The sequence below is a fragment of the Sylvia atricapilla genome, chromosome 24 (genome assembly GCF_009819655.1).
Source record: "Sylvia atricapilla isolate bSylAtr1 chromosome 24, bSylAtr1.pri, whole genome shotgun sequence".
NCBI classification, from domain to species: Eukaryota; Metazoa; Chordata; class Aves; order Passeriformes; family Sylviidae; genus Sylvia; species Sylvia atricapilla.
Window position 1 is genome coordinate 5,251,129 of NC_089163.1, and position 27,464 is coordinate 5,278,592.

General features: G+C 50.4%; 1 protein-coding gene across 3 annotated transcripts in view; it reads right to left on the reverse strand.

Moving 5' to 3' along the window:
* Nucleotides 1-27,464, reverse strand: part of HIVEP3 (HIVEP zinc finger 3) — a 149,675-nt gene that overhangs the window by 6,339 nt on the left and 115,872 nt on the right. For 2 of the 3 annotated variants that reach the window (XM_066335325.1, XM_066335324.1), the window contains exon 5: nucleotides 8,705-8,880. The exons of the other annotated variant lie outside the window; for it this stretch is intronic. In XM_066335325.1, the coding sequence (XP_066191422.1) occupies nucleotides 8,705-8,880 (176 nt within the window). The remainder of the gene's footprint in view (nucleotides 1-8,704; nucleotides 8,881-27,464) is intronic. 3 annotated transcript variants of the gene reach the window in all.

Sequence of the window (27,464 nt, forward strand, 5' to 3'; positions counted from 1 at the left end):
GCTGGTTGGGCTGGGGGCTCCTGGAGGGCTTTTCCAGCTTTAATAATTTTATGATTTTACAATAAAATGAGGGTTTGAAATGCCAACAAATGGGGAAATCCCTAAATTCTCATTTACCCCCCAAAAAAGAATGGCTGAGATGCTCTGGAAGCATTCCAAAAACACGTGGGTGTGGCACCTGGGGACGTGGGGCACTGCTGGTTGGGCTGGGTGATCTTGGAGGGATTTTCCACCTTTAATGATTTTATGATTCTACAACAAAATGAGGGTTTGAGCTGCCACAACAGGGAAAACCCCTACATTCCCATTTTCCCCAAAAGGATGGCTCAGGTGCTCTGAAAACATTCCAAAAACACGTAGATGTGGCGTTTGGGGACATGGGGCACTGGTGGTGGCTGTGGCAGTGCTGGGGAAAGGCTGGACTTGGATGATCTTGAAGGGCTTTTCCAGCTTTAATGATTTTATGATTCTACAACAAAATTGCGGGTTTGAGCTGCCACCAGCAGGGGAAAACCCTACATTCCCATTTTCCCCAAAAAAGGATGGCTCAGGTGCTCTGGAAGGCACCAAAGGGCCGGGCCAGCTCAGCTCCTGGAGCAGGAGGAGCCTTGGACACCCTCTGGAATTCAGAAACCTCCAAATGAGGTTCAGAAACCTCCCAATGAGGGTTGCTGGGGGCCAGGGTGGGCAGAGCAGCCCCTGGCGGAGGGAGAACAGGATGTGTGGGGTCACTAGGGGCTGCTCTGGGGTAACTCCTGGGCGTCAGAGGCCACCTCTCTAATTCCACCTCCCAGATTCCAGGCAGGTTAATTAGACACTAATTAACCCCACTGATAGCCCAGGGAAATGCTGGACAAAGGAGAGCGTTTCCTGGAGGGGGAAAAGCAGGCAGGTGGAGCAGACAAGAAGATGAAGGGTAGGAGAATTAAAGCAATAAAAATGTCCCATTTTCCCTTTTTCCTCTCCCACAGCTCTTCCTAAAACCCCAGAGTGTGATTTGGAGGGACTTTAAACCCCATCCAGTCCCAGGGCAGGGACACCTCCCGCTCTCCCAGGGTGCTCCAAGCTCTGTCCAGCCTGGCCTGGGACACTGCCAGGGATTTGTGGGCTGAGGGGATGGTGAGAAGGAGCCTGGGTCCTGCTGAAGGAGAGTTTGCATTTCCCTGCTGTGCCCCCAGCTTTGCTGGAACTGACACCTGAGGGCACTGAGGAGCACCAGGCTTGCTTTTCTCACCAAACATTTTTTTTAAAAAGATGGAAAAACAGAATTCTCCCACTTTATTACAACCTCCAGCGAGGCCTGAGGTCTGCAGTGCAAAGTCCACAGTCCTCTGAGCCTCTCCTGCTGCTGCTCTGGACATCAGGGATAAAAAAGCCACTGTTCACTGGAGCAGAGCATTTCCCGTGGTGCCCTCACCTCTCAGAGTGCCACAACCACCCAGCTGCCACCTTGATTTCTCCTTAGCCCATGAATTATTTATTTCAGCCCGTTTTATACAGAATGGAGCAGCTCCAGCAGAAAAGACCACGAGAGACAAAGGCTGACTCTGTGTATCAGACACCCCTGAGGAGGATTCAGGGGATGTTTAATAACTGGAATGCAGCAAAACAGCTGCAAAGAAGAGAGATTTATTATTTTTAAGGCTGGTGTTTAACTGCCCTTGGTCAGGACACTCAGGTGTGAGGATGAGGCCAGCCTGGCCCAGCTCCCTGCTCCAAATCAGAGCCTCTTTCTCCACCCCAAAACAGGAGTTTTGTCGTGGCCCAAACCCGCCCTGTGAGGCAGGAGCGTGTTCTCACGGACTCCTCTGCTCCCAGTCAATCACCATGGCCTGAAAATGAAAAAAAACCCTATCCACAGTCCCAGCTGTGGCCTCATGGAACTGGAATTTCATTTTGGAAGTGAAAACCAGTGAAAACACAGCCTGAGTCAGTGTGCTGCAATCCGCACTGTGCTGCTGCCTGTCCAGCTCACACCTCACAGCCCTGCTGCCAGAAATGCCCCATCCCTGCAAAATCCCTGCAGAATCCCTGCAAAATCCCTGCAAGATCCCTGCAAGATCCCTGCCTGGAGCCTCTCCACGGGCAGCAAACAGCAAATCAGCCCGAGGCAGTGCCCACTGTGGGGACCCCTGAGTGGGGAGGGGACACTGGGGACATCCTCAGCAGCGACCCCAGCCCCAAAACCAGCCATAAATCCTCAGTGCCACCAACACCACAGCCAGCCTTGGGGGCAGCAGGAGGGGACAGCAGGAATTACTGAGCAGAAGGAGCTGTGCAGTGCCATGATTTGGGCTCAGCTCCTCTGAGGTCACCGTGGCCACCTCAGGGGTGTGCAGAGGACACAGCAGTGTCCTGTCCCTGTGCAGCTGCAGGACCTGTCCCTGTCCCTGTCCATGTCCCTGTGCAGCTGCAGGACCTGTCTCTGTCCCTGTCCCTGTCCCTGTCCCTGTCCCTGTCCCTGTCCCTGTACAGCTGCAGGACCTGTCCCTGTCCCTGTCCCTGTCCCTGTCCCTGTCCCTGTCCCTGTCCCTGTCCCGCTGCAGGACCTGTCCCTGTCCCCGAGCCCTCCTGCCCCTCTCCTGGGGCTCAGCACCCTCTGGCGTTGCCGAGCTGTGCCGGGAGCCCCCGGTGCCACCTCCCTTTGTGTTCTGTGTCCCCGGGCAGGGCGGGGTGTGGCTCCTGTCCTCCTGTCCCAGCCCAGGCACTGCCAGCCCCAGTGCCGACAAACCCACCCCAGACACCGAAGCACCGGCTCGTTCCAAGCTTTGTTTCCTCCCCCTCCAACTCCTTTTCTCTCTGCTCTGTCTTTGCCTCCATCCCCCTTGGTCAGACCAGGGAAAGCTGCTGGCCAAAATCCTCCTGCAAAGCTCTGCGTGCAAATTTCGTTTGGGAGAAATCCCAACAAAAATCCCGACAAAACCCAGAGATGCTGCATCCTTTCAGAGAAGGGAGACTCAGCGGGGCAGATCCTCATCTGCTCCCTCCGCGGGGTTTTAAAGGAAATTAAAAGCTGGAGGCTCCTTTCCACCGGCTGAGTGATCATCCTGGGAGCAATCTGGAGGACGAGGGTATTTATCTGATCAGGGCTCTTCTTGCAGTTTGTGTGGTTTTTTAGACCCCTTAATTAACGCTGGCAGGATGAAACGCTGGAGTCCTTCCTTGGGCAGATTTCCAGTAAAATCAACACCACTCTGCCTCAGTGAAAGCTGCATCTGAATCCTCCCGCAAGGGAAGACTCACAGCTACTTGTTGCCTTGCAGAGTTCTGGCTCCCGAGTTAAAAAAAAAAGGGAAAAAAATAAAGAAAAAAAAAAAAAAAAAAAAAAAAAAAAAAGAAAAAAAAAAAAAAAAAAAAAAAGAAAACCACCCAGCATTGCTTCCTTGGAAACCATGGAAAAAACATCTTGGAGGGAGCAAGAGACACCAGCAGGGAGGCTGGATTTAAATAGCAGAGGAATTACACTGAACCCCAAGCAGGTAAGTGCTCCTTATTGGGGATTGTTCACCAAAAAAACCCAATAAACTGGCTATATTGAAAAAAAAAAAAAAAAAAAAAAAGCCCGAGGAATTCTCGGGAATTGTGAGGCCACAGGAGGAGCAGAGGCAGCAGGAGCACAGCTCCCATTACGCCTGCCCAGAACTATGTGCTCCAGCTGCTGGGAGGTCTGACTGGGCACTCAGAGCAGTGAAACACACGGGTGCTTTGGGGGAAGCTGTGCCTCGAGCCTCCCAAAAGCACCCAAAGCAGCTTAATAGGGACTAGAAGTGATTTCCCTGTTAAATTCCATGAGGAAAATTGATTTTTTTTTAAAATTTTTTTTTTTTGGAAGAGCCATTATCTTATTTTCAAGGTGACAGAGTTAAAGCAGAAGGTGGGAGCTGAAGTCTTGAGATTCCTGGGAAAAGGATCCTGTCTGTGCTGGGGCTGCACCATCCCTTCTATCCCTACTGTTAAATCTGATCAATTCAGCAAAAAATAACCCCCCAAAAAACCCAACAAATGACCGAGTGCAGGAGACACGAACAGCCAGAGCTTCTCAGGATTAACAATTGTCACATTCCTCTTTGAAAATAATTGAAAGGAGAGGAGAGCAGCAGCGTCTCTGGGAGTAGGAGCCAGGCTGGGAGAGCTGGGGGTGCTGCCTGGAGAGGAGAAGCTCCAGGGAGAGCTCCGAGCCCCTGGCAGGGCCTAAAGGGGCTCCAGGAGAGCTGCAGAGGGACTGGGGACAAGGGCTGCAGGGACAGGAGCCAGGGAATGGCTTCCCAGTGCCAGAGGGCAGGGCTGGATGGGAGATTGGGAACTGGGAATTGTTCCCTGGCAGGGTGGGCAGGGGCTGGGCTGGAATTGCCAGAGCAGCTGTGGCTGCCCCTGGATCCCTGGCAGTGCCCAAGGCCAGGCTGGACACTGGGACACTGGGAGGTGTCCCTGCCATGGCACTGGGTGGGATTTAAGGTCCTTCCAACCCAAACCATTCCAGGATTCTGTGCTCTCACCAGGAGATGCCCTCACACACAGAGAACCAGCCATAACTGATACTCTGTGTCCCAAATAAATCCCTGAAACAGGTTTTATGTGGGATTTAAATAGTGTACAGGCCTTGATTTCGGTCTTGGTGTGGAGCTGATGTCCCCAGGTGAGACTTTATGAGGAGGAAAGCTTTAATTTACAGAAGTCATTGAGCAGAGGAGGTCAGATTTTTTAAAAAATCGATTATTATCTTTGATCCTTAGTGACATATCGATTAAAGGAGTGAATTTGCCCATGCAGCCTGCCCGTGTCCACACAGGCTATGGAATATCAGCCTCCTCCTGGATCAGACCAGGCTCCTGCATCAGCCAAAAGCTGATATTCCAGAAAGCTGCCCAGGATCTGCACATTCCCAAATGCTGCCAATGAGCAGAATTCCCACTGAGGCTGAGGCTTTATTGGCTGCACTGGCTACAGAAAATACCAGAGAATATTTCACTGGAAGTCACCAGTCCTTTGCTCCCAGCCCTGATTCCTGGATTTTGTTTCCCTTTCCCTGGAGAGTTCCAGAGTTCCTTTTTCTCAGTGTTTCATCTCCTGGCTGGATCATTGGGGCATTTTCCTGGCCTCACATTCCATGGGATGTCCAGGGAGGGAATCCCTGAGGATCACTCTGTCCTCACCCCAAGGGAGGTTTGTGATGTCCCAGGGAACACACTCAGTGACTCCCCAGAGATGCTCAGCCCCTGGATGGGCCCCAGCCCTGGGGATATTTTGGGAATGTGTCCATCCCTGTGCCCTGCTCTCCCAGCAGGGAATTCTGACAGAGTTTTCCACCAGCTGGACCCACTCTGCACTTCCCAGAGGCGGCTCAGGCTGCTGGAGCTGCAAGAAAAATAAACTGGGCAGCCCTTTAAGGGCTGGGGGGGGCTGCATTTGATACACTTAATTGAATATATTCACTATATTCACATGTGCAGTACCCTCAGTGCTGTCAGGGGCTGATTTAAGGAACTGAAAATGAATTTATTGAAGGCTCTGGCTGGGGCCACGGGGCAGTCTGGTGTCTGGGAAGTGTGAGTGGCCCAGGCTGTGTCTCAGCCAGCAGGCACCGTGACCTTTCCACAGCTCCTTTTAAATTAAAGTGAAGCTCCTCGTCCCTCCTGACCTCCAGGCAGCAGCATCCACTCAGAGCTGTTCCTTGCATTCTGTGCAGAAATCCTGAGGAAAGTGGGAGCCATCAGGATGGGAGAGGGTGATGTGAGTCTGAGGGAGGACAGAAAATAACTGGAAAAAGGGAATTAATGTGCCAGCACTGCCCCTCGTCCCAGCTCACCCCGAGCAGCTGCCAGAGAGGGGAAGGGGAAAGCTCTCCCCGACCTTCCTGAAAGGGAAAACAGCTTTTTCTTCATTTCCTTCCTGCCCAGAGAACAATGCAGAAGCTGCTGAACCTCCTTTACAGACCCTCTTGGAGGCCACAGTCACAAAGCTCCGCCGCAGTGGAGGGAGAGACACCTCGTTAAAGAGGCACCTTCAGATCTGCTCCAGAAACACCAAATCAAACAAATCTCCACAAAGCAAAATCTCCGAGGCTGTTGTTCCCATCAGCTAAGTGAGCACACACACAAAAACAAAAAATGAAAAAAAAAAAAAACCCACAAAAAAAACCAAAAAATTAATCTCACAGATCTGCTTTAAAATAATAAAAAATAAATCTTCCCTGCAGTTCTGTAAGCCAAAAGAACAGATTTACTTCCAGTGACAGAAAGGCACAAAAAGCAGACAATTGGTGAAGATGGGGAAATATTTAAAGCATTTTAAAGCAAAAGTTTTCCCAGTTCTTGGAACACGGACATGGATTTTCTAGAGTGGGAGGGGTGGGGGGTGAGGTACATTTTCACCAGATAAAGCTCCTCATTAAAAATAATAACAATAATAAACCCCCCATTTAACTGCTTCCAGCCTACCCGAGAGTTTAGAGCATTAGATCATGTTGGAGAGATCTACCCCAGCCAAAAGGAAGCCAGCTCCACAGACCTCCCCCTGGAGCTGATGCTGAAGGCTAAAATTAACTCTGGAAAGCTGATTTCTAAAAAAGCCCCGGGTCTGGTGGTTGTTTTTTTTTTTTTTTTTTTTTTCTTTTTTTTTTGTGCAAGTGCAGCCCTGCAGGAGGGAGAGCTGCAGCTTCTGCATTCTGCAATCCCGGGGCTGCAAACCCACCCGGCCCAGGGAGGAGCCAGGGCCCAGACAAACCCCTCCAAAAGGAGCTGGGAAACGCCAGTTCTGCAGAGCCCCTGCTCCTCTGGGCCGCTCTGCTTATGAACCAGAGTTTGAAATTGCTTTAAAAAATAATCCCTGGCAGGGGCATAAGGAAAAAATGGATTTTCCTTCTGCCCTTGCCGGTGATTTTTTTAAGCGATCTCAAACTCTCGTTGGTAATAACTCTCCATCACCAGCTGATGCTTTTATCAACACGCACAGGGCTTTTATCCCCACTATTCAGAGCTCCCCCAAACAGCTTTTCTCCCATTTCTGGGCAGCCTGAGCACACCCCAGGGCTCTGCCCGTCGGCCCCTCCCAGCAAAGAGCCGTCCTCATGCAATTCCAAGTCACCATCATGCAACTCTTTATCCATAAACCCCCGACCCGGGGGAAGTTCTGCCCATTCCATGCATCCATAGGCAAATGGACACTTTGCCATTCAAATCCCAACAAAGTGTTGATGATTTTTTTTTGGTCGTGTGGAAGGAAGCATTTCCATACTCCCTTGCCCATGCCAAGCGGAAGAAGGGAAGTGTCTGTTGGCAAATGTGCAGCCAGAGCTGACAGATCCTTCAAGGAGCAGAGATGAAGAGCAAAAAGCAGCCAGAGAGGTGGTGGGGAGGATGGTTTGATCCCAGAGTCCTGGGCCAAAAGCCCTCCAGAAGCATGGTGGGAGTGGGGTGAAGTGATGGGAGAGGCCGAGAGGGTTCAGCTCTCCAAGGGAAACCTCGGAACGAAGTCAAAGCAAGAGGGGACGAGAAAGGAAATGAATCAGAGACAGCTCCAGGATGGGAGGGAGAGGAAGAACCGTCGCTTGAATGTGCAGCATGAGAAATCTGGCCTCCAACCCAGTATCACTTCCCGTTGTCCCCCAGCCCCAGTGAGCACCAGCACGTTGTCACCCAGAAATCCCCGCCAGCCTTCCCAGCAAAGCTCCAGGCACTGCCCAGCCCGAGTCCCCCACTCTGGTCACCTCCCTGGTCATCCTCTGTCCCCTCTGGGCCAGCACACGTGCCACTGAGCACACAGCAGCCCTCCCCACACCCTCACTGTGCCACTGCCAGGTGACACCAGCTCCTTCTGGGGCGCTGGACCCTCCCGGCTGTGTCACCCTCTGAGACTGATGGAGCTACAGACAACGGGTGTTTTACAACGTCCTGGGCTGGAGGGGACCCACAAGGATCACCCAGTCCAGCTCCTGCCTGGGACAGTCCCCAGAATCCCCCCATGTGCCCAAAAGCATTGTCCAAAGCTCCCTGAACTCACTCACGGATCTGTCAAGCCGTAGCCAAGAATCTGAGCCCCACACTTGCTGCCCTATCCCAAGACTTGCTGCCACCAGAGATTTGTCCAACCCATGGTGCCAGAGTCCTGCAACAAGTTAAAGGCACCTGGGGCACCTCTGGCCCGTTTAGAAAGTCCCACTGCCCTTTTCTCCTGGAAAAGCCTTTTTGTTTGCACGTGGCGTGCAGCTCCTCACACCCTCCCTGAGGCCACGGCAGGGGACACCTGGTGGCACTGATGGCTCGATGTCTCGGGATGAAGGCCCTTAGGGGAGAAGGTCCATTGATGTGATACAGAGAATGTGGAAGCCACATGCAACTGCGGAGGATGAGGATGGGCAGATCTGGAGAGCACCGGCAGGAAAAGCCACCCAGAGCCTGGATCCAGGGGCTCAGCCAGGAGCCTGGAGCTCCTGCCCTCGCTCTGGGGTGGTTTTTTTTTTGGAAGCCCTGCCAGGGAAGCTGCATTTCAGGATTTTTTTCCCTTGGAGAAGCACAAGGAGGATGGCAGGGACTGGCTTAACGCAGAGCTGCTCCTCTCTGAACACACCAACCGATTTCCAACTCCCTCACCCCCTCCCTCCAACTCGGGGGCTTTGGCAGCCCCTGGGAACGCCTTCCCTGGCCCTATGGCAGCAGGCTGGCAGAGCAGTGAGCAGAGGAGCAGCTGGGAGCTGGCTGTGGCTTACCTTTGGTTTTAAAAGCAAAGTTACAGTACTTGCAGACGTACGGCCTGACGTCTGTGTGCGTGCGAATGTGTTTCTTCAGCATGCTGGGTTTCTTGCAGCGAATTCCACACTCCTCACAAACATACTTCCCTCTTCCACGGCCTCGCACATACACATACTCTTCGTTTGATTTGTACCTATGAGCAACAGGTGGCGTGATAAAGGGGAAAAAAGAAAAAAAGAAAAAGAAAAAAAAAAAAAGAAGATTCCCACCTCAACAGAAGAAGAAGAAGAAGAAGAAGTCACAACTTTGCTGGGTTAGTTCTGCAGCACCAATGTTAGTTATCGACACCACAGGTCTTGGTTGCTGTTTGGTAGCTCTGGGTGATTAGGCTAAATGTGAATTATCACCCAAAGCTCGTGCTCAGGTGCCTCCAGACGCCTGAGTCTTGTGCTGGGATGTTCTCCTGCCCTGCAGCTGCTGCTCTGGGCACACCCAGAGCCCAGAGCTCAGCTAAGTCACCGTGCTGATGTGCCCGTCCTCAAACAAAAACTGAGGCACCCAGGCCGGGCTGGACAGGGTTTATCCCTGGACAGGGTTTATCCTGGGCTGGACAGGGTTTGTCCCTGGAGAGAGTTTGTCCCAGCCAGGCTGGATAAGGTTTGTCCCAGCCAGGCTGGACAGGGTTTGCCCCTGGACAGGGTTTATCCCAGACTGGACATTGTTTATCCCAGGCTGGACAGAGTTTATCCCAGGCTGAGCTGGACAGGGTTGATCTCAGACCAAGGTGGGTTGGATAAGGTTTGTTCCAGGCTGGACAGGGTTTGTCCCAGGCTGGATAAGGTTTGTCCCAGCCAGGCTGGACAGGGTTTATCCCAGTCTGAGCTGGACAGGGTTGATCTCAGACCAAGGTGGGTTGGACAGGGTTTGTCCCAGGCTGGACAAGATTTATCCCTGGACAGGGTTTGTCCCAGGCCAGGCTGGATAAGGTTTGTCCCAGGCTGGACAGGGTTTGTCCCTGGACAGGGTTTGTCCCAGCCCAGCTGCCTCTCACTCACTGCCATTTAAACCATGCCCTGTCAGTGCCTGCAGGTGCTGGGAAAACACATCCCAGCCAAACCTCCTGGGACACAACCCAACCCACCAGGGCCGCAGCCAGAGCCACCTGAGAAGTCACTGCTGCCACCACCCCCCTGTGACCCCTGCACAGCCTGAGTGAGACACCCAGAACGGACACAGAGAGAGGACAACATCCTTTTCTCTTTTTTAAAAAATAAATAAATCATGCTACCACTACATGTAAACACTGCAGAGTCCAGGCTCTTTTATCTTTGTCACAAATTTAGGTTTACCCCAGAGAATGACATTGGTCATCCTTCCTTCCCATTATATATATTATATATATTTTTATTTAGAGCACAGGGAAGGCTGCAAGATGGGGGGGTTGAAAAAAACCCTCCTAAGACTGAGACAAATCTTTCAGCCTCCTGCTGCTCAGCAAATGAAGTCTGCAATTTCCTGTACTCGCAGCACAAGAGGAATAAGGTAACACAAAATTGCTCCCCTCAGATCTTAGGGAGGCCAAATTTTTGAAGCATGGCACTTCTTGCAAGTAATGTTTTTTTTTTTTCTACCTAGAAGGAATTAAGTCTGGTCTTCAGAAATCTCCAAACAACCACCCTGGAAAAAAAATCAGGCTGTTTAAAGCCTCTTAACAGGAGATCCAAAGGCATCTGACACCATCAGTCAGGTTTTAGTGTCTTCCCAGTGAAGCCCATTCCAAACCAGAAGGGTGAGAAAACAGCAGCCAGACTGAGGAGGAACTTGAGCAGAAACAGCTGCACTGGAATAGACTGACCACCTCAGGAAGTGAATATGTAATAAATACTAAAATCTGGGTATTTGCAATGTAGAAAAAACAAAAAAGTGAGTAAAAAAAACCCACACAAAGAGCCCGAATCCAGCCCAGAAGTGACAGGATGGGAAAGGCACGACCTGCAGAGGATGAGCCCATGGAAACTCCTCCCACCCTGCAAGGGTGGGGTTAGAAATGTGTGAGTAAAATTAAAAAATCGTCCTTAAACTATACCCTAAAAAACCCCTGATATAACCCATATACAATTATTAAAAAAAAAAAAATAATTAAAAAAACCCCCAAAATTTCACGGTTTACAAAATTCCCCAAACAACTACAAATTCATAACATAAAAGCCACTAAAAAACTATTTCTTATAACAATATCTCCATAAAAATTCTAAAAACCCCTCATCTCCCAAAAAAAAAGAAATATTAAAAACTTATATGACCCATATAAAATTATAAAAAAATGCTAAATACAAAACGCTACTTCATAGTTTGCAAAATTCCCAAACAACTACAAATTCATAACATGAAAGCCACCAAAAAACTATTTATTGTACCAATATCTCCATAAAAAATTAAAAAAAACCTCCTCTCCCTAAAAACTAATAATAAACTATTTTAAAATAGTAAAACTAACTAAAAATCACAAGTCTCATCTCTTAATATTGTCAGTAAAAAAGTAAACAGTAATATAAAAAAAGCCTTTTAAATTTTTCATTTTAATTCTTATTCTTCTTTTAGTGTTTGCTAATAAACCTATCTTTATGCCTTTTAAATTTAAACCCACTTTATTTTTCTTCTAATCCCATCTCACAAAAAAAGGTAAATAATGATAATAAACGCTCAAACCACTACACTAATTTTTTTAAAACCCCCAAATTAGCAAACATAAAACCACTGCAGTGGCACTGCAGGGATCCCTGGATCTCCCACACGTTTGGTTCCTTTCCCCCAGGATGAGTCCAGGGAATTCCAGCCCCGTGGGGTGTTTGGCGGAGCTGCAGCCCTGGTTTGTGCCTGAGGTGTTTTGGTTTTCTGAAATTCTTTTCCCAGGGAATTTTCTGTAAACAGGAGAAATGTTTTTATAACTGTTACTTTGTTATTAATTCCTTTCCCCAGGAGGGATTTCTCCTTGATGTCCCTCTGCTCTGACCAATGGGAGTGAAGAGGTTTGTCTTTGTGTCACCAATCCAATTGGTCTGTGTGAAATAGTATAAAGGGGAGACACATCCCAAAAATAGAGGAGTCATTTCAGCCTTCTGAAGATTGGAGTCTGTGTCATTGTGGTGTAAAACAGCGTCAGGGAGCTGCAGCTGAAATTTGGGATGATCCTCCAGGGTGCAGGGAGTGAGCTGGGATTAACCCTTCCCGTGCTGCAGTCCTGCCTGAGCCCCCTTGGATGTGGGAGGTGCTCAGGGGAAGATGAGCTGCTCCTGAGGGAAGGGGGTGAGGTCACAGGTTCAGTTTTGGACATGGATTAGTGAAAAGAGAGGAAATCTGGGTGTTTAAGCAGCCCCAGGCTGCACCAGGAGCATCAACCAGGTTTTGGTGTCCAGCCAAAACTGGAGGGACAGTTTGTGTTTCTGTCCTTCAGCATCACCAGCAGTGCTCCAGATCATCACCAGGGTCACCTGGTGCCCCAAATACTTTATTTTATCTGCTGTGACTTCAGTCCATTGTGCCATTCCCAACGATTAAACCCCCCCAAAAAACACTAAAAAACCAGCATCAAACCCCATCATCACAAGGTTCTCATTATCTGGCCAGAGGGGGCTGAGCTGGTGCCTGGAGAGCTCCCACAGTGCCCCAGCCTCCATCCCTCCATCCCAGTGTGCCCAGTTACCTCCATTTAACCCTAAAGGACCCCAGGGCACACCTTTGATAGGGATGGATGATTGTCAGTCAAAGGGGCAGAAGGAGCAGAAAGAACCAGGAATCCTGATTTTTTTTCTGCTCAGGCTTGTAGGGAAGGCTTCCCTCTCTGCCACCTTCCTACCTGTCAGTGTGCTGGGAATTTAAATCCTGGAACTGCTCCTTTACCAGCCTTGTACTTGCACTGCCCTTAATCCCAGCCTCCCATGGAAATGTTTTTGTGTCCCTTCTTCAGCCTCGTTAAAGCCACGGGGGCTGTGTTCAAAGGGACGAGGGGTTTAATCTGGAATTCAGCTTTGCACTTTGTCTGACACTCTGCAAGGCTTCAGATATTCCCCCACAGCTCCCCGAGACCACGGGGGAAACAGGCAGGGAGAGGGGAGAGAGAGGAAAAGCAAGTTAACCTCAAGGAATAGCAAACCACAGAGGGAGAAAGCTGCAGGTGACGGTGCCACCACCCAGAGAAGGCTCTGCAGATGCCATCTGCCTGCTCTGAGGGCTGCAATGGATTTATGACATCATTCCTTCAGTGTGATCCTGCTTTCCCTGCTCCTGTGCCCGTGTGATTTGCATCAGGAAGATAAATCAGGCACAGCTCACTCTGGATGAGCATTTACCCTGGCCATGAAACCTTCCCTGCTCCCCGAGGTTTGCTGCAGGCAGATCCTGTGAGTGCCTGCAGCCCTGGTTCCATGCCTGAAGGGTTTTGGGTTTTTTAAATTCGTTTTTAAGGGAATTTTCTGTAAACAGGAGAAATGTTTTTTGTAACTATACTTATTTCTTTTCCTAAGGAAAACTTCTTCTCGATATCTTTCTAGTCTGACCAATGTAATTAGAGAAGTTTGCTTTGGTTTCACCGAGCAGATTGGTCTGTGTAAAAGTATAAAAGGGAGACACACCCCAAAAATGAAAGGTCATTTTCAGCCTTTTGAATCTCAGAGTCTGTGTCGTTGTGATCTAAAACAGCATCAGTAGCCACAGCTGGGGTTTGTGGCAGCACATCTGGGCTTCTTTTCCAGAGCCCTGTGGAATTCATAATCCCGTGGGGAGCAACTCCCAGCCCCTGCAGGGCCACAGTCCCCTCAACACTGGGATCACTGGGAGCACACGGGGGTTCATTATTGGTCATTACGAGCCCAGACACTGATTTAGGGAACAGCCCTTCCAAACAGACACACACAAACCAAAACTCAGCTGTTTGATGTGTTTTTGAAAGCTTCCTTGGTGTGTCTCCTGCTGGCAAACTTTGGGCCAGCACTGCAAGCCCTTCTCAGGGCAGGAGGAACTGGCACAGCCTGGGCAGTGCTGGTGTCATCCCCGGCAGCACCAGAGACCTGATGGCCCAAAATCACAGGAAACCCAACAATGGGAAACCACAAACCTGGAGAAAGCTTTGTCTCAGCTCCTTCCCTCCAGTTGAAACCCAACCCCCTGAAGCATTTATTCCTTTGCAGCCTGTAGGAGGTTGAGTTCTCAGTATCTGCTGTTACAAATTCCTGGCCATCCTTTTTAGCCACAAACACTTTTTCTTTTTTTTCTTTTTTTTTTTTTTTTTTCCTCTCACTGCTGTGAGCCACATCCAAAATCTCCATGTGGCTGGAAACCACAGGATCAAACCTTGGACAGCCAGTGGGGAAGGAAGTTTGGTGGCTGGCAGGCAGGGAGGCAGAGCAGGTTTCTGGGGGACTCATTGCTCACTGGGCTGAATCACCCCTTCCCTCCTGCTTCTTTTCTATTTTTATTTATTATTTTTTTTTAATTCCACCAGGATTTTACCTTGCCTTGCAAAGGCTTTGCTGGTCACAGCCTGGGCACAGTGGTTACATTTTAATCACTAAGATGGAAAACCCTAATTCTGTGAATTTTCATGATTTGAAGCTCAATGCTGTATCAGAGAACACCCCCAGAGGCTTTCACAGCAACTGAAGGATTATTTCCTCGACTGGTTTTGACATTTGATGAAATCCCTTGTTTGCTTTTTGGATTTGGGGTGCACAGGCCCAGGACTGGGATATGTGATCCCTTGTCCTGAGCTGCTGGGTTTGCTTCCCTGTCAATGAAATGAGTCAAGCTCTGCAGTTGTTGCCTTGGGTGTCAGATTTTGGGTTTATTGATGGCACATTTCTTCTGTCACCAGGCTGCCCACTCCTCTGGCTTGGCCAAATCCTTGGGAACTTCCTGACAGGCTGCTCTGGGATTAACTGATCTCATTTCTGCTTTACATCTCCTGCAAAATCTGCCAGATCAGGGATAAATGTGTAACTACCACGGTGCCACTAATTACTGACTGTTAATTGCGTTCCTCACAGCTCCCCGGGATGAGATGACCACTGTGAACATCTCAGCCTTTCCCGGGGAGTCCCTGGGGGCTGGGGATGAGCACACACCTTGAGGTGTGTCCTCAAGACCAGACAGTCACCCTGAGATGTCCCTGCGCTCGTGCCAAGCTCCAGCAGGGCAAACAGAGGGATTCCTTTGCAAAACCCACACCAGACAATGACATTCCCAGCTTCCTAAAAGCACCAGAAACCAGCCCAGCATCCCAGTTTTCCAGACAGGGATATTGCACTGAGATAAACAAGGCACGTCCAGAGAAGCACAGTAACGCTGGGCCCGGAAATCTCCTTCTCTGGCTGAGATCATGGATCCTCACAGGCAGAACCTGCTGATCCCCAGGGAAACTGCAGGAGAGGCTGGGAGCTGGCTGAGCCCCCAGCATCCAGGAACACACCCACGGGGTGACTGTCACCTTTGGGGACACACCACGGGGTGAGGGGGTGAAGAGGTGACTGCCACCACCATTGTGCCCTCAATCAGGATTTATATTCTGCAGGATGCCCAGCTTTCCTGGACTCCTGGGATTTCCCTCCTGAAGCATGTCCAGCCTTCCTGGTCTCCTGTGCCCTTCAGGATGGCTTCCCAAGGGATTCTGACAACCTAAAATCTGCCCTTGGGGAGCCCAAGGTCTCAGCTCTGCTGTCCCCTCTCCTTCTCCACCACAACTGCAAAATCCAGCAAGAAACCCTAAATCCATGAATAACTGGGATAAATGCATCCTGCTCACTTCCTCTCTGTGGGAATTCAAGCACGGATAGGAGAAGGAGGAGGAGGAATTTTATGCCACTGCCAAAAAAACCCCCAAAAAAACCAACAAAGCAAAAATTATCACCCAGGCCTAAGTGACCTTTTCTGCTTTTTATCCTGCCCCTGGCGGGTCCCCACAGCTCAGGCTCTACCTAAGGCAATTTTCCACATTTCTCTGAGTGGGGAACAATAAAGTGGGAGTGTCCGCACGGTGCCCTTCTTGTGACCACAGCTCTGCCAGCACCACCTCGGTGGCACTGGGGACGTGCCAGCTCCTCTGAACTACAGCCAGGGGTGGCCAAGGCACTGCCCAGAAGCAGATCAGGGATTTTCCACCTTCCCTACAAAACGTGGGCACTGGCAGAGTCCAGATTTCACTGGGAAATCCCACAGGAATTGCTGCCTGTAGCACCGCCCTGGGAGCAGGCAGAGCACCAAATCTAAGGAAATCTCTCCTGATGTGATCCCATCACTGTGCCCAGGGTTGGGTTTTTTGTTGGGTTTTGTTTTTTTTTTTCCACTTGAAAATCCAAATGGGGCCAGCAAACCAGAAAAACTGGGAGGAGAACAGGATCTGTGGTGAAGGGGGTGGATGGAGAGGTGGATTTGGGAGGAAAGCACAGAAAAAGCGAATGACTGCGCTGAAGGACAGACAAGAAAAGTCCAGGGGTGGGGTGATGGTCTGGAAAAGGGCTTGGGATGGTCAGGATCAGGAGACATTTTTGTGGACTGTTATCCTGAAAGCTGCAGAGCAAAGCCAAGGAGTGGGAAATTTCAGCGAATCATGGAATGAGGATGGACAATGTCCTCCAGGAGGTGTCTCCTGAGCAAATGTAAGGATTTAATGCACATTCAGCCTTTAAAGCCCCTCCCTGGACACTCCTTGATGCTGTAAACCCACTGACAAAGCACTGACACTTCAGTCACACACAGAGCTGCCTCCAGAGGTGGTGAAATCACAGAAAACATCCACCAACAACCCAAATCCACACAAGGAGCCTTTCCTGGGGTAAAAACACAAAAAGACGACGACTTTTAATGGTCTTTCTCCATTTGGATTTGGAGGAGCGTTGTTGGCGGCAGGGATGGGAGGATTTATGAGTGCAGGAGCTGTGCCTGATCCCTCACCCTGGAGCTGCCCCTGCAGGAGCCTGAGGTGTCCAGGAGGGACCCTGAGTGCAAGGAGCCCAAACGGAGCCAGCACAGCAGCAGCAAGGGCAGAGTGTGAATGGAAAGCTGCAAAAGCAGAGCAGTTCCTTGTTCCTCCTTGTCTTGGGCTGCAGTGCAGGAGGGAACCGGGGTGTGTCCTGTCATCATCCGCTGAACACGGGCAGGGAGCTGTGAAACCAGCTGGGGCCGTGCTCTTTATCCCTGCCAGGACCCATCCTCCCTGCAGGGATATCTGCTGTTCATGGGCCAGCCAGGCTCACTGCAGGGCTCAGACAATCCCAGCAGCCCACTGGGACAGGCTCCACCCAGGGGGAGGAGCCCAGCATTCCCCCCTGGATCAGCCCTGGCATTCAGAAGCCCAGCACAGGCTGTTGGCACTGGATTCCCAGAGGGAGAGCGGCCCCAGCTCAGCACCACTGGGCCCTTCTCCAGGATCATCTCTGCTCCAGCAGAAGCACAGCTGGCACTGCAGGAGGACTGCACTGGGCTGACAGCGACAGCCACCAACAGGGCTCAGGGCGTCTGCTGACCCTGGCAGCGTGGCCAGGAGTTTTGTTTGTTTGTACTACTATATTTGTAATTTTAATATTCCCAGTAAAGAACTGTTATTCCTATTCCCAAATCTTTGCCCAAAGCCCCTTAATTGCAGAATTACAATAATTCAGAGGGAGGAGATTTCCATTCTCTATGGAAAGGGAAGCTGCAGCTTTCCCTGGCAGACACCTGCCTTCCCAAACCAGGACACTCCTGTCAGTGCCATGGCTGAGTGCAGGACTGATTCAGTTTGGGGTTGTGGCATCTTCTGCTCTAACAGAGGTGGATTTTCAGCTCTGCTCATTAGGGCTGCTCCATCTCCTCGTGCTGCAATAATTTAATTGTCTCTGCAAACCTCTGCACAAGCACAAAGCCCCAGCACAAACAGCTCCTGGCTGCAGTCCTGGGGCTGGAGGCTCCAGTGCAATCAGAGAGGGGAGCAGGGAGGTGAAATGGGAGTGCAGAGAGAGGTGAGAGGATTTCAGTGGAATGTGAGCACCTTGTCCCTGCCAGGTGCTCAGCTTCAGCCACCAGAGCGTGAAGAAATGCAGGGTTGCACTGATTGTGTGCACGCACTAATTAGTCCCTGCTGGGTTTCCCCCCATTAAATCCAATTTTAAGAGCAGACAGGCAATGCAGGGGCTTCCCCAGCCTCTGTTTGAGGACTGGGCTGAGTGTCCCTGGGCCCAGATGATGCCACACAAGGACCAGAGAGTTCCTGCAGAGCCCCAAAACCCAAACTAAACCCAAACTAAACCCAGACTCCTCACCCAGCCCCTGAAGAGCTCCAGAACGCAACCTAAACCCAAACTCCTCACCCATCACCACAGGGAGAGGGAAGTGGAAAAACAAACCCCAGCCAAGAGCTGCTGCAGCGTTTGCAATGCCAGGGGCGTGATGGTGGCTGCCTCCACCTCTGCAGGCACATTTCTGATGGTTTTTGGATGTTTTGGGGATAAATTAAAGCTGCAACAGTGCTGATGCAAGGCTGGGGGGTTTGGCTGCCCAGCAGCAGTCAGACAGGTTGGGCCAAGGCACAAAGCTCACATGAGTGAGCACTCACACTCAGCCCTGGGCACTGCTCCAGCAGCTCCTTTGCAAGATCAAATAGAAACAGAATAAAGCACGGGATTAAAAAAAGGGAAAAAAAAAAACAACCAGCGACTCATCCAGCTGATTCATAAAATATTCAGAGGGAAATTCTGGACCAGAAATCCCCACAGATGACCCGTCTCAGTCAGTTCTGTGCAGCCCCAGGGTGGATTGACCAATTTCCGGAGGGGTGACATCAGTGCTGGGGCTGACACGGCCACTCCTGGCTCTGCAAACAGCCCCTCCTGCAGCTCCTGCCCCAGTGTCCTGCCTGCCTCTGGAGCCACTGATGGTTTGTTTAATTCCTCTTGTCCCTCTGTCACTCATCCTGGCCCTGGCTGCTGGCCTTACTCCAGGGCTTCATTCCCAGCACTGCCTGCAGGATCTCACCTCCATGGCACTTGTCACACTGCAGAGATCCTCAAACTCCTGAATGAATTGTTCTGGGTTGAGGTCAGTGATGGAAACAAACCCACAGGAGCCCCCCAGAGCTGCCCCAGGGCTGGAGCCCCTCTGGAGCCAGGCTGGGAGAGCTGGGGGTGCTCCATGGAGAGGAGAAGCTCCAGGGAGAGCTCCGAGCCCCTGGCAGGGCCTAAAGGGGCTCCAGGAGGGCTGCAGAGGGACTGGGGACAAGGGCTGCAGGGACAGGAGCCAGGGAATGGCTTCCCACTGCCAGAGGGCAGGGCTGGATGGGAGATTGGGAACTGGGAATTGTTCCCTGGCAGGGTGGGCAGGGGCTGGGCTGGAATTGCCAGAGCAGCTGTGGCTGCCCCTGGATCCCTGGCAGTGCCCAAGGCCAGGCTGGACACTGGGACACTGGGAGGTGTCCCTGGGGTGGAATGAGCTGGGATTGAAGATCCCAAACCCACCCAAACCCTTCTGGGATTCAGATTCCTGAATCAAGGATGAGAACCAGGATCAAAAACCATTGCACACAGTAAGGGAGCAGCCTGGGACAGTGGGAGGTGTCCCTGCCATGGCACTGGGTGGGATTTATGGTCCTTTCCAACCCAACCCATTCCATGACTCCATGAATCACAATTCCCAGGCCAGTGCCTCCATCCCCACACTCCCCCTCTGCTCTTTTCCATGACCTGGAGCCTTTCCCACCTCTCTCTTCTGAACCTGCCCCGAATTTACTCAAGAATTTATTTCAACACAGCTACAAACATTGAAAGAAATCACCAGGGTGAGCATTTGCCTTCTTAAATACATCACTTCCCCATTTTTGGGGTGCATTTCTTTATAAAGAACCCCCCATTTTTGCCAGAAGCAGCACCTGTTCTCCAGGCTGGACCCATCCCATTTGATCCACCTCCACATTTATTTCAAGCAGCCTTTTTTTTTCCCCATGCCATTTCCTGACTGATTGAGGCTATTAATTAGCATTTTTTTACACTTGCCAGCTGCTTCATTTGAGAAGCAGAACTTCCAGTGGCCCAGCAAAATTTCAGAGCTGCTCAGAGTCAAGGCCATTCCTCCCAGGAATCTTGATTTGGGCTGGTTCTTCCTCGCAGGGCTCAACACCCCCCATCCTCCAGCCTTTAATTAATCCTCTCATTAACTTCTGAAATACACCCACTGCAGAATTCACAGATCTGGGATCTAACAGAGCCTCCTGACAGACAGATCCTGGCAGAAACAAAAAATCAATCAGCTTTTAGGGGTGACATTTGCCCATGATTTCAAGTTTTGGATGGATTTTCTCTGGCTTTCCATCCCCTCCTGCTCTGGCTGGGACACGCTGAGGGTTCTCAGCCCCTCTGGAGGATTTATTTTTGGAGGATTTCATCCCAAAGCTGCCTCCCTGACACGGCTGTGTCCTCCCTGAGCTCTGTGTGGTGCTGTCCCTCCTGGGGCTCTCCTTGGAGCAAAGTTTAGGGTTTTTTGGGGTTTTTTTTTTAGTATTTCGGGCACAGCACTGGGAAGTTCTGGTTTCAGACTCTTCCCAACACGATTTAGGGGGAACAAAGCTCCACATTCAGCCACGGGACAAGGTGAAAAAGTTTCACTTTGATTGCAGGGAAAATGTCCCAGAAGTGCATTTTCTCTACTGTCACCACGCCTGGCACAAGCCTTCTTTTCTCCACCCCAAATAACCCATTTAAATATCCCCTTTCACCCCAAAAGTGTGGTCAGGGGTGGCTCCTGGGGCCAGGGGCCACTGCCCCTCTGCTCTCACTGCCACATCACTCCATTTAAGGCCTTTAAAAAGCAGAATTTCCTCATTTCACTCCAGAAATACCCATGGCTGACCCTCCACAGGAGGCCGGGTAGGACTTTTTTTTCCCCTAATATTCCATCCAAAATGATATTTACATTGTTACAACCAATTATTGCCTCATTTTGTGCAATTCCTCTGCTCTCAGTGATCCCTGACCCCCAGTGGAGTTGTCCCGTTCCCATCACTGGAATTACTGAGAGGAAGCAGGGAAAAAAAAGTAATTTACTGACTTTTACAAGAAATCCGTGGTGCAGCAGCCAATTTTGTGAGGTATTTAACACAGAAAACATATTTTTCAACACAGAAAACATATTTTCAGGGCTCTCTGATTCCAGCAAAGAAGCGGAGATGGAGATCAACACCACCTGCTGTTATTCCACGGTTCCCAAACTCATTTCACATCCCCAGAAAAACCAACATCACCAGAGAGCTGCAGGGAATGGCAGGGAAGGAACCAGTAATGCCAAGGGATAAAATAAATTTGCATGTTGAGTTGAAAATTACACTGATTAAAAATTAGGAAATAGAAAATTACATTGTTTTAAAAATTAGGAAATACTTCACAGAAATTTGTGCACTGAGTGGTCTGACTGCTCAGACTGCTTAGAATATTTTAACTTAGATGATCTTTTAGATTTTGGGTTTCGTGTCGACAAGTTTGGGAAGAGGATTTCCAATATCTTAAAGGGCTTTTAAAAAGGACAGAGAGAGGTTTTTGTAGGACAGGAGCCAGGGAATGGCTTCCCAGTGCCAGAGGGCAGGGCTGGATGGGAGATTGGGAACTGGGAATTGTTCCCTGGCAGGGTGGGCAGGGGCTGGGCTGGAATTGCCAGAGCAGCTGTGGCTGCCCCTGGATCCCTGGCAGTGCCCAAGGCCAGGCTGGACACTGGGACACTGGGAGGTGTCCCTGCCATGGCACTGGGGTGGAATGGGATGAGATTTAAGTTCCCTTCCAACCCAAACCATTCCACGATTCGAAGTGATGTGATATTTCCATATTTCCATTGATTTTTTTTAACATCAACAACTGTATTTTATCATGGATGTTTCCAATCCCTGGAAGGGGGAATGAGGAACCTTTTGGCATTCACTGGAGTGGGTGAGACATGAGCTGCACTCAGAGCTACAGAACACGGTGTTGGAATGGAATTTATTTGAATAAGAGTTAATTTTAATAAAATTAGGGACTTGAAGACCCTTCCCCTGTCCAAGTGCCCCTGCTCACTGGTGCTGGTGGCCACGAATCCTCCAGGATCCTCCAGATCCTTGTGTTCCCTCACTGCTTGGCCAGGGATCCACTCCAACACCCCAAGTGCTCCCAGTGGCAGAAGGGAATTTCCAGCCCTAATTTGTGTCAAATTTGTAAAAGTATTTCCCAAGACGACCCAAAAGCGTTTCCCTGGTGTCGCTGCCTCACTTCAGCAAACTTCAGAAGCTGCAGCTCCTTCCTCCCAGGGGAGTAATCCCAGGATTTGTGGTCACTCCCAGCCTCCCCTCAGCCTCAGCCAGCTCCAGCAATGCTGACCCTGCTGTTATTAAAAGATGGAATAGGAAACACTGATTTTTCTGTACAGATGAGCCACAGAACTGGCTCAGACCAGCCTCTCCTCTGGTTCTCTGCCTGCTTTGTCACATCCTTTCGTTTCCCTCCTGTCCCACGGAGGCTCAGCTTCTCTTCCTGGAAGTTTGCTGGCAGCCTTTGGGCGGGATGCTCTGGCAGTGACCTCCTGCTTTGGGAGCTCCAGGAGAGGAATTCCTCAGGGGTGATGGAAGGAGAGAAAACCTCCCCTCCACCAGCCCAGTCTGGAGAAGCTCTCCTTGGGGACTGTCCCTCTCTGAGAAGGGGCTGGACCCACCCTGGGGGTTCCAGGCCTTGGCAAGGGGCTGCAGGTCGGGATCTGTGTCTATCCTTTTGTTCCTTAGCAACACGGACCCAAACATTTCCCCTTCCAGCAGCTCCAGCCCCACAGGGAATGTTGGATTTCTCCTCCTCCACCAGTGCCAGGAATACCCATCCAGGACCTGGACATCCCAAACCCTGCCTGTCATTGCCAATAACCCAAACCCCAACCCAGGGCTGGCCCCAGGACGCTCTGAATAACTGGAAGGGCCTGGATTTCTGAGGGTTGGGATGTGGAAATCCTGCCCATGATGGAACAGCTCCTTCAACACAAACACCTTCACCAGCTAGCTGGACAACCCTGCTGCCAGTGCCAGGAAAAGCTCCAGGAGAAACTCCAGCAAAAGCTCCAGGAGCAGCTCCAGGGAAATCTCCAGGAAAAGCTCCAGGAGAAGCACCAGGAGATGCTCCAGCAGAACCTGGTGGGGAGCAGCAGGATGATTTTCCAGGAGAACTGGAGCCCTCAGGAATCTCAGGCCCTTCCCTGGTGGGACTGGCAGCAGTAGGTGAGCCCTCTGAGGTTTCCAGGGATGTGCAATTCCCTGGAGCACATTCCTGTCCTCGCTGGCACCATCCTGAGAGTTCCCAACCAGCTGATCCTTCTGGGATCCATCCTTGGCTCTGCTGGAATTCAGAGGGGACCAAACGGTTCCACGAGTCTGACACCTCCCCACTTCCCCAGGGAAACTCCTAAGATGTAATTACAGTAATTAATAATGATAGCCTGGGTTTATTTCCAAACAGCCTCTGCCTCTGTTGAAACCAGGCAAACAAAACCAAGCCCAGCTGCCCCATCCCTCTTTTCCTGAGGTAACAAATCTCTGCAACAGCACAGGAGAGGCAACCTGAGAACCAGCAGCAACAAAAATCCTCAGAAAGTAAAAAAAAAAAAATCAATTTCTGCTCTGTTCTTGCCCTCATCACCACTGGGCCTTGATGGCTGATGAATTTCTGATGTGCAGATAAAAATGCCACTGATAGAATTCCCAAAGCCACTCAGGTTATTACAAGCCCTGGACACCCCGGAGGATCTGATGGATTGGGCTGGGATTATCACCTCGGAGCAGCCCAGCCCATCAAACCTCCTCCTGCTCCCAGCACCTGGGGCTGTAATTATTAACCACCATTCTGCACCTTGCTCTGCTGGAGACAGAAAAGCTCCGAGCCTCAGACACAGCCCAGGCCCCTTCCCCATCCCTCAGACTGGATCCAAGACAAACCAATTTGTAGGAACTGATTCAATTATTTCTCATTTCCTGCCTCCTGTCAGAGCTCAGCCAGGAAATGAGGACTGATCCCAGGGAGGCCTGAGATACCATCAGTCCCCCTGGACAGCACGAACTGGAGGAGAGAAAGTTTGTCCTACAAATTTTCCCATCAGTTCCAGACAGGTGAGAGATTCCAGGTGAGCTGGAGGGGCTTTGGGTGGATGAAGGGAATGGGGGGGTTAAGCCTTACTCATCCTCAGTAGTGCAGAGGAAGGACCTGGGTTGTGGGACACTGGAAAGGGGCCCTAAAACATCAGTCCTGCTGAAGCCATGAGCACCAGGACGGTCCCTCAGTGCTCCCACAGCCACCACAGGGGCCCCAGTCCTGGGCACAGCTGGGCTCACCCATCCCAGGGGAAACCCTGAGTGCCCGAATCCCTGCCAGGCTGGCACCTCCCTGCCCGCCCTGAGAGCCCCTGGGGGATTCTTCCCAATGCGCCCCAAATCCCTAAGGACCATCCCCCATCAGCCACGGGGACTCCAGCCAAGTTCCAATCCCTCCAAAGTTTTCCAGGGGCTCAGCGGAGAGCTGGAGTCAGAACTTTCAGCTCCAGCTGGAATTAGGCTGGGATTTCCTTGGTTTCCCTCCATTTCCCTCAGCTTCCCTTGATTTTCTTCAGTTTCCTTTGATTTCCCTCGATTTCCTTTGTTTTCTCTCCTCTGCTGCTGCAGCAAAAGCCGGGGCAGCCCGGGCAGGGGGAGCTGGATGCTGCCATTCCCTGGATCCTGCCGTTCCCTGGATCCTGCCGTTCCCTGCACATCATCCAGGCTGGGATTGGGGCAGCTCCACCCCGCAGGAAGAGGGGCTGGAGCTCCATTGCCCGGGATGATGATGATGATGATGATGGTGATGGTGATGTGTAAGGAGCTGAGCAGAGCCAAAGCTCTGGAAAGGACCCGCACTTCAACCCCCTCAGCTTTTCACTGGCAACTGAGGAACACTCGATACCACACTGAGGGAGGGAAAAGCCTGGAAAAGTCATAATGGTGTTTTCCCAGGCATTTCACTGCGAGTGAACCTGGAACTCCAGCACAGCTCTGCCTTAGGCAGCTGCTTTTAACTGATTGCTCTGCAGAAGGTTCAGTGTATATATTAATAGTAATAAAATTATGATTAGTCACATTAATAATATTAATGTTATATAAGTAATAGGTATAGTGATATAACTAGCTGTAGTTATATATAGCGAGATATTCTATATGAATATATTTTAATATATCTACTATATCTACTATATGAACCTATTATATATATACATTTTTCATATTATATATTATAGTTAATAATAGTAAAATAATAAAAAAATAGAATTTAAATAATAATATAAAATAGTTATAATGGTGATAATAGGAACAACCATATAAACATGTAGCTCTAGCTAGTTGTATAACTACAGATGTTATAAGAAAAATAAACTGAAAGGAAAAGAAGGAAATTTAAAGAAATAGAAAAAGAAAAATAAATAAAAATAGAAATTAAAATTCAATAATATAGTAATAATAACGGTAATAATAATATAATATGCCAAGATCACACTCTTCAGTAGGTTAAGCAGCATCCAGGCATCCCCTGTGTGATTCCTTTCAGAAATCCCTCAGCCATGGAAAGTCTCACTCAGGTCCTGCTCCTTTTCCAGACCCTTTCCCCACTGCCGATGGAGGATCCAGGGAAAGTTCTCCTGAGCCCGGGGGTTCCCACAGCTCCGGGGCCCGCCTGCACTCGCGTGAGTTCTTCCCGCCCCGGAGGGGAGCCCACCCTGCCCCAGGCTGCGGCTCCTGCCCTAGCCATGGCTCCCAGGGCCTTCCCTGCTCCTGGGACAGCAGAGCCAGGGGATGGGGGAGGCAGGGAGACATGGTGTAGCCCTGGAAGATGAGAATGTCATAATTTCTGTGCTAAAAAAACACTGACCCTCAGCAGACACTGCATTTGACCTGAGGCCATGGAACAGGCTCCCGAAATGGAGTGATGGCCCTGGGGGTGTGGGGGTGTGGGTTGAATGGTGGTGTGTGATCTCACTGGGTGAAAAATTAGATTTAAGATCTCAGTACATGGCAATACATGTGGGGCAAGATGGAGGACTTTGGGTGTTGTCTGGGTTCTTCTTCACTTTGTTCTTCTTAGTTGGGTGGTTTTCTGTAACTGGTTGATAAAGTCTGTATTGCAGACTTCAAGTGGTCAGTTATTGGGTTTAAAGTATAAATAATACAGGTGTCATCTCATTATTGGGTAATTAGTGCTTGAAATACCTTGGAAAGCGTTAGAATGGGAAATTCTCCATTTTCTACCTTGTTATCTGGAACCCACAACTTGTGAGACTGTACTTTGGATAAGAATTAATAAACATCTGTGTCTGAACACAAAAACTGCATCCCGTGCATTAATCCTGGCTCTAAGGTGAAGAAAAGATGATGAGAATCCTCACAGATGCAAACACAGCAGCACAGGATTCTCTCCCAGGAACGTGGAGCTGTGGGAGGAGGAGAGGAAGAGAGGAGGAGGAGGAGGAGGAGAGCAGCTCCCAAGGCAGTGATGGAAACTGCCCTTGGTCTGGCCACCTCCCCTGTGGGCTGAAATAATTCCTGTTGGAAAGTTTCCCGTGGAAACCTCGCAGAGGCAACACCAGAGAGCAGAGGGTTTGGGCAGCAGGAAGGCCCAGGGTTTGTCTGGAGAGGGGGAGAGTGTGCAAACAGGATGAAAAATAAATATTGAAGTCCCCTGAGAGGCGCTGATGGCACTGAGGGCTGTCACCGGGAAGGCTCTGAATCCATTCTGGCTGAAAGCCATCCCAGCACAGTGGGTTTCTGGTGATTGCAGCTGAATTCCAGAGGACTGTTTCCTTCCCGGGCTGCTGGCAGCCAGAATAACCCCCCAGGAATGGGCAGAGATCCTGGGCTCCTCCCTTCTAAGGTGAGCTTGCCCAGCTGTACAAGGGCTTGGGCAGTTTGGCTTGCAGAGAAAACCCAGAGTAACAGGAAGAAACAGCCTCAGGTTGTGCCAGGGGAGGTTCAGGTTGGATATCAGGAATAAATTCTTCATGGAAAGGGTTGGAAGGTGCTGCCCAGGGCAGGGTGGAGTCCCCATCCCTGGAGGGATTTAGAAGCCATCAGTGGTGGCCTTGGCAGCGATGCCTGGAGTTTTATCCCCCATGTATTCCAGGTTCTGTGGTGCCCAGGGAGCAGCTCTGAGCTCACAGTCAGTGTCACTCAGCTCTGCACACAGCAGGGACACAAAACAAATCCTTCTCCTGCTGCACACCAAGGACAACTTTCAGCCCCAAAGCACAAACAAGGGTGGGCTGGAGGGAGGAACAAGGATGGGGACCTCACAGCCTGGGGCTGGAATGGGACAATTCAACCCCAATGTGCAAATGGACCAAAACTTATCGAAGTGTGAGACCTGGTGACACTTTGTCCATTTTGTGACCATTTTGGGTCCATTTTGTGACCATTTTGGGTCCCCCTTGGGTAGTAGCCCTGGCCAGGCTCTTGTCCTGCCCAAGGTGGATCCTTAAAGGCCTTTTAATAAATCCCTGCTTCATTCTCCAGCTCTGTCCAGTCTCTGTTCCAGCTCAGCCTTCCCAAGGCATCAGCTGTGCCAAGGTGGTTGGGCTCATGACTTCAGAGGGATTTTCCAACCTGAACATGTTCCGTGATTCTGCAATCAAGCAGTACACACCCTGCCCTCTGGATTTCAGGAACCCCTTCCTGCACCAACACTTCAGGATATTTCCCTTACAAAGGAAAAAAAACCAGGGACATCTCCCTCAGCTCCT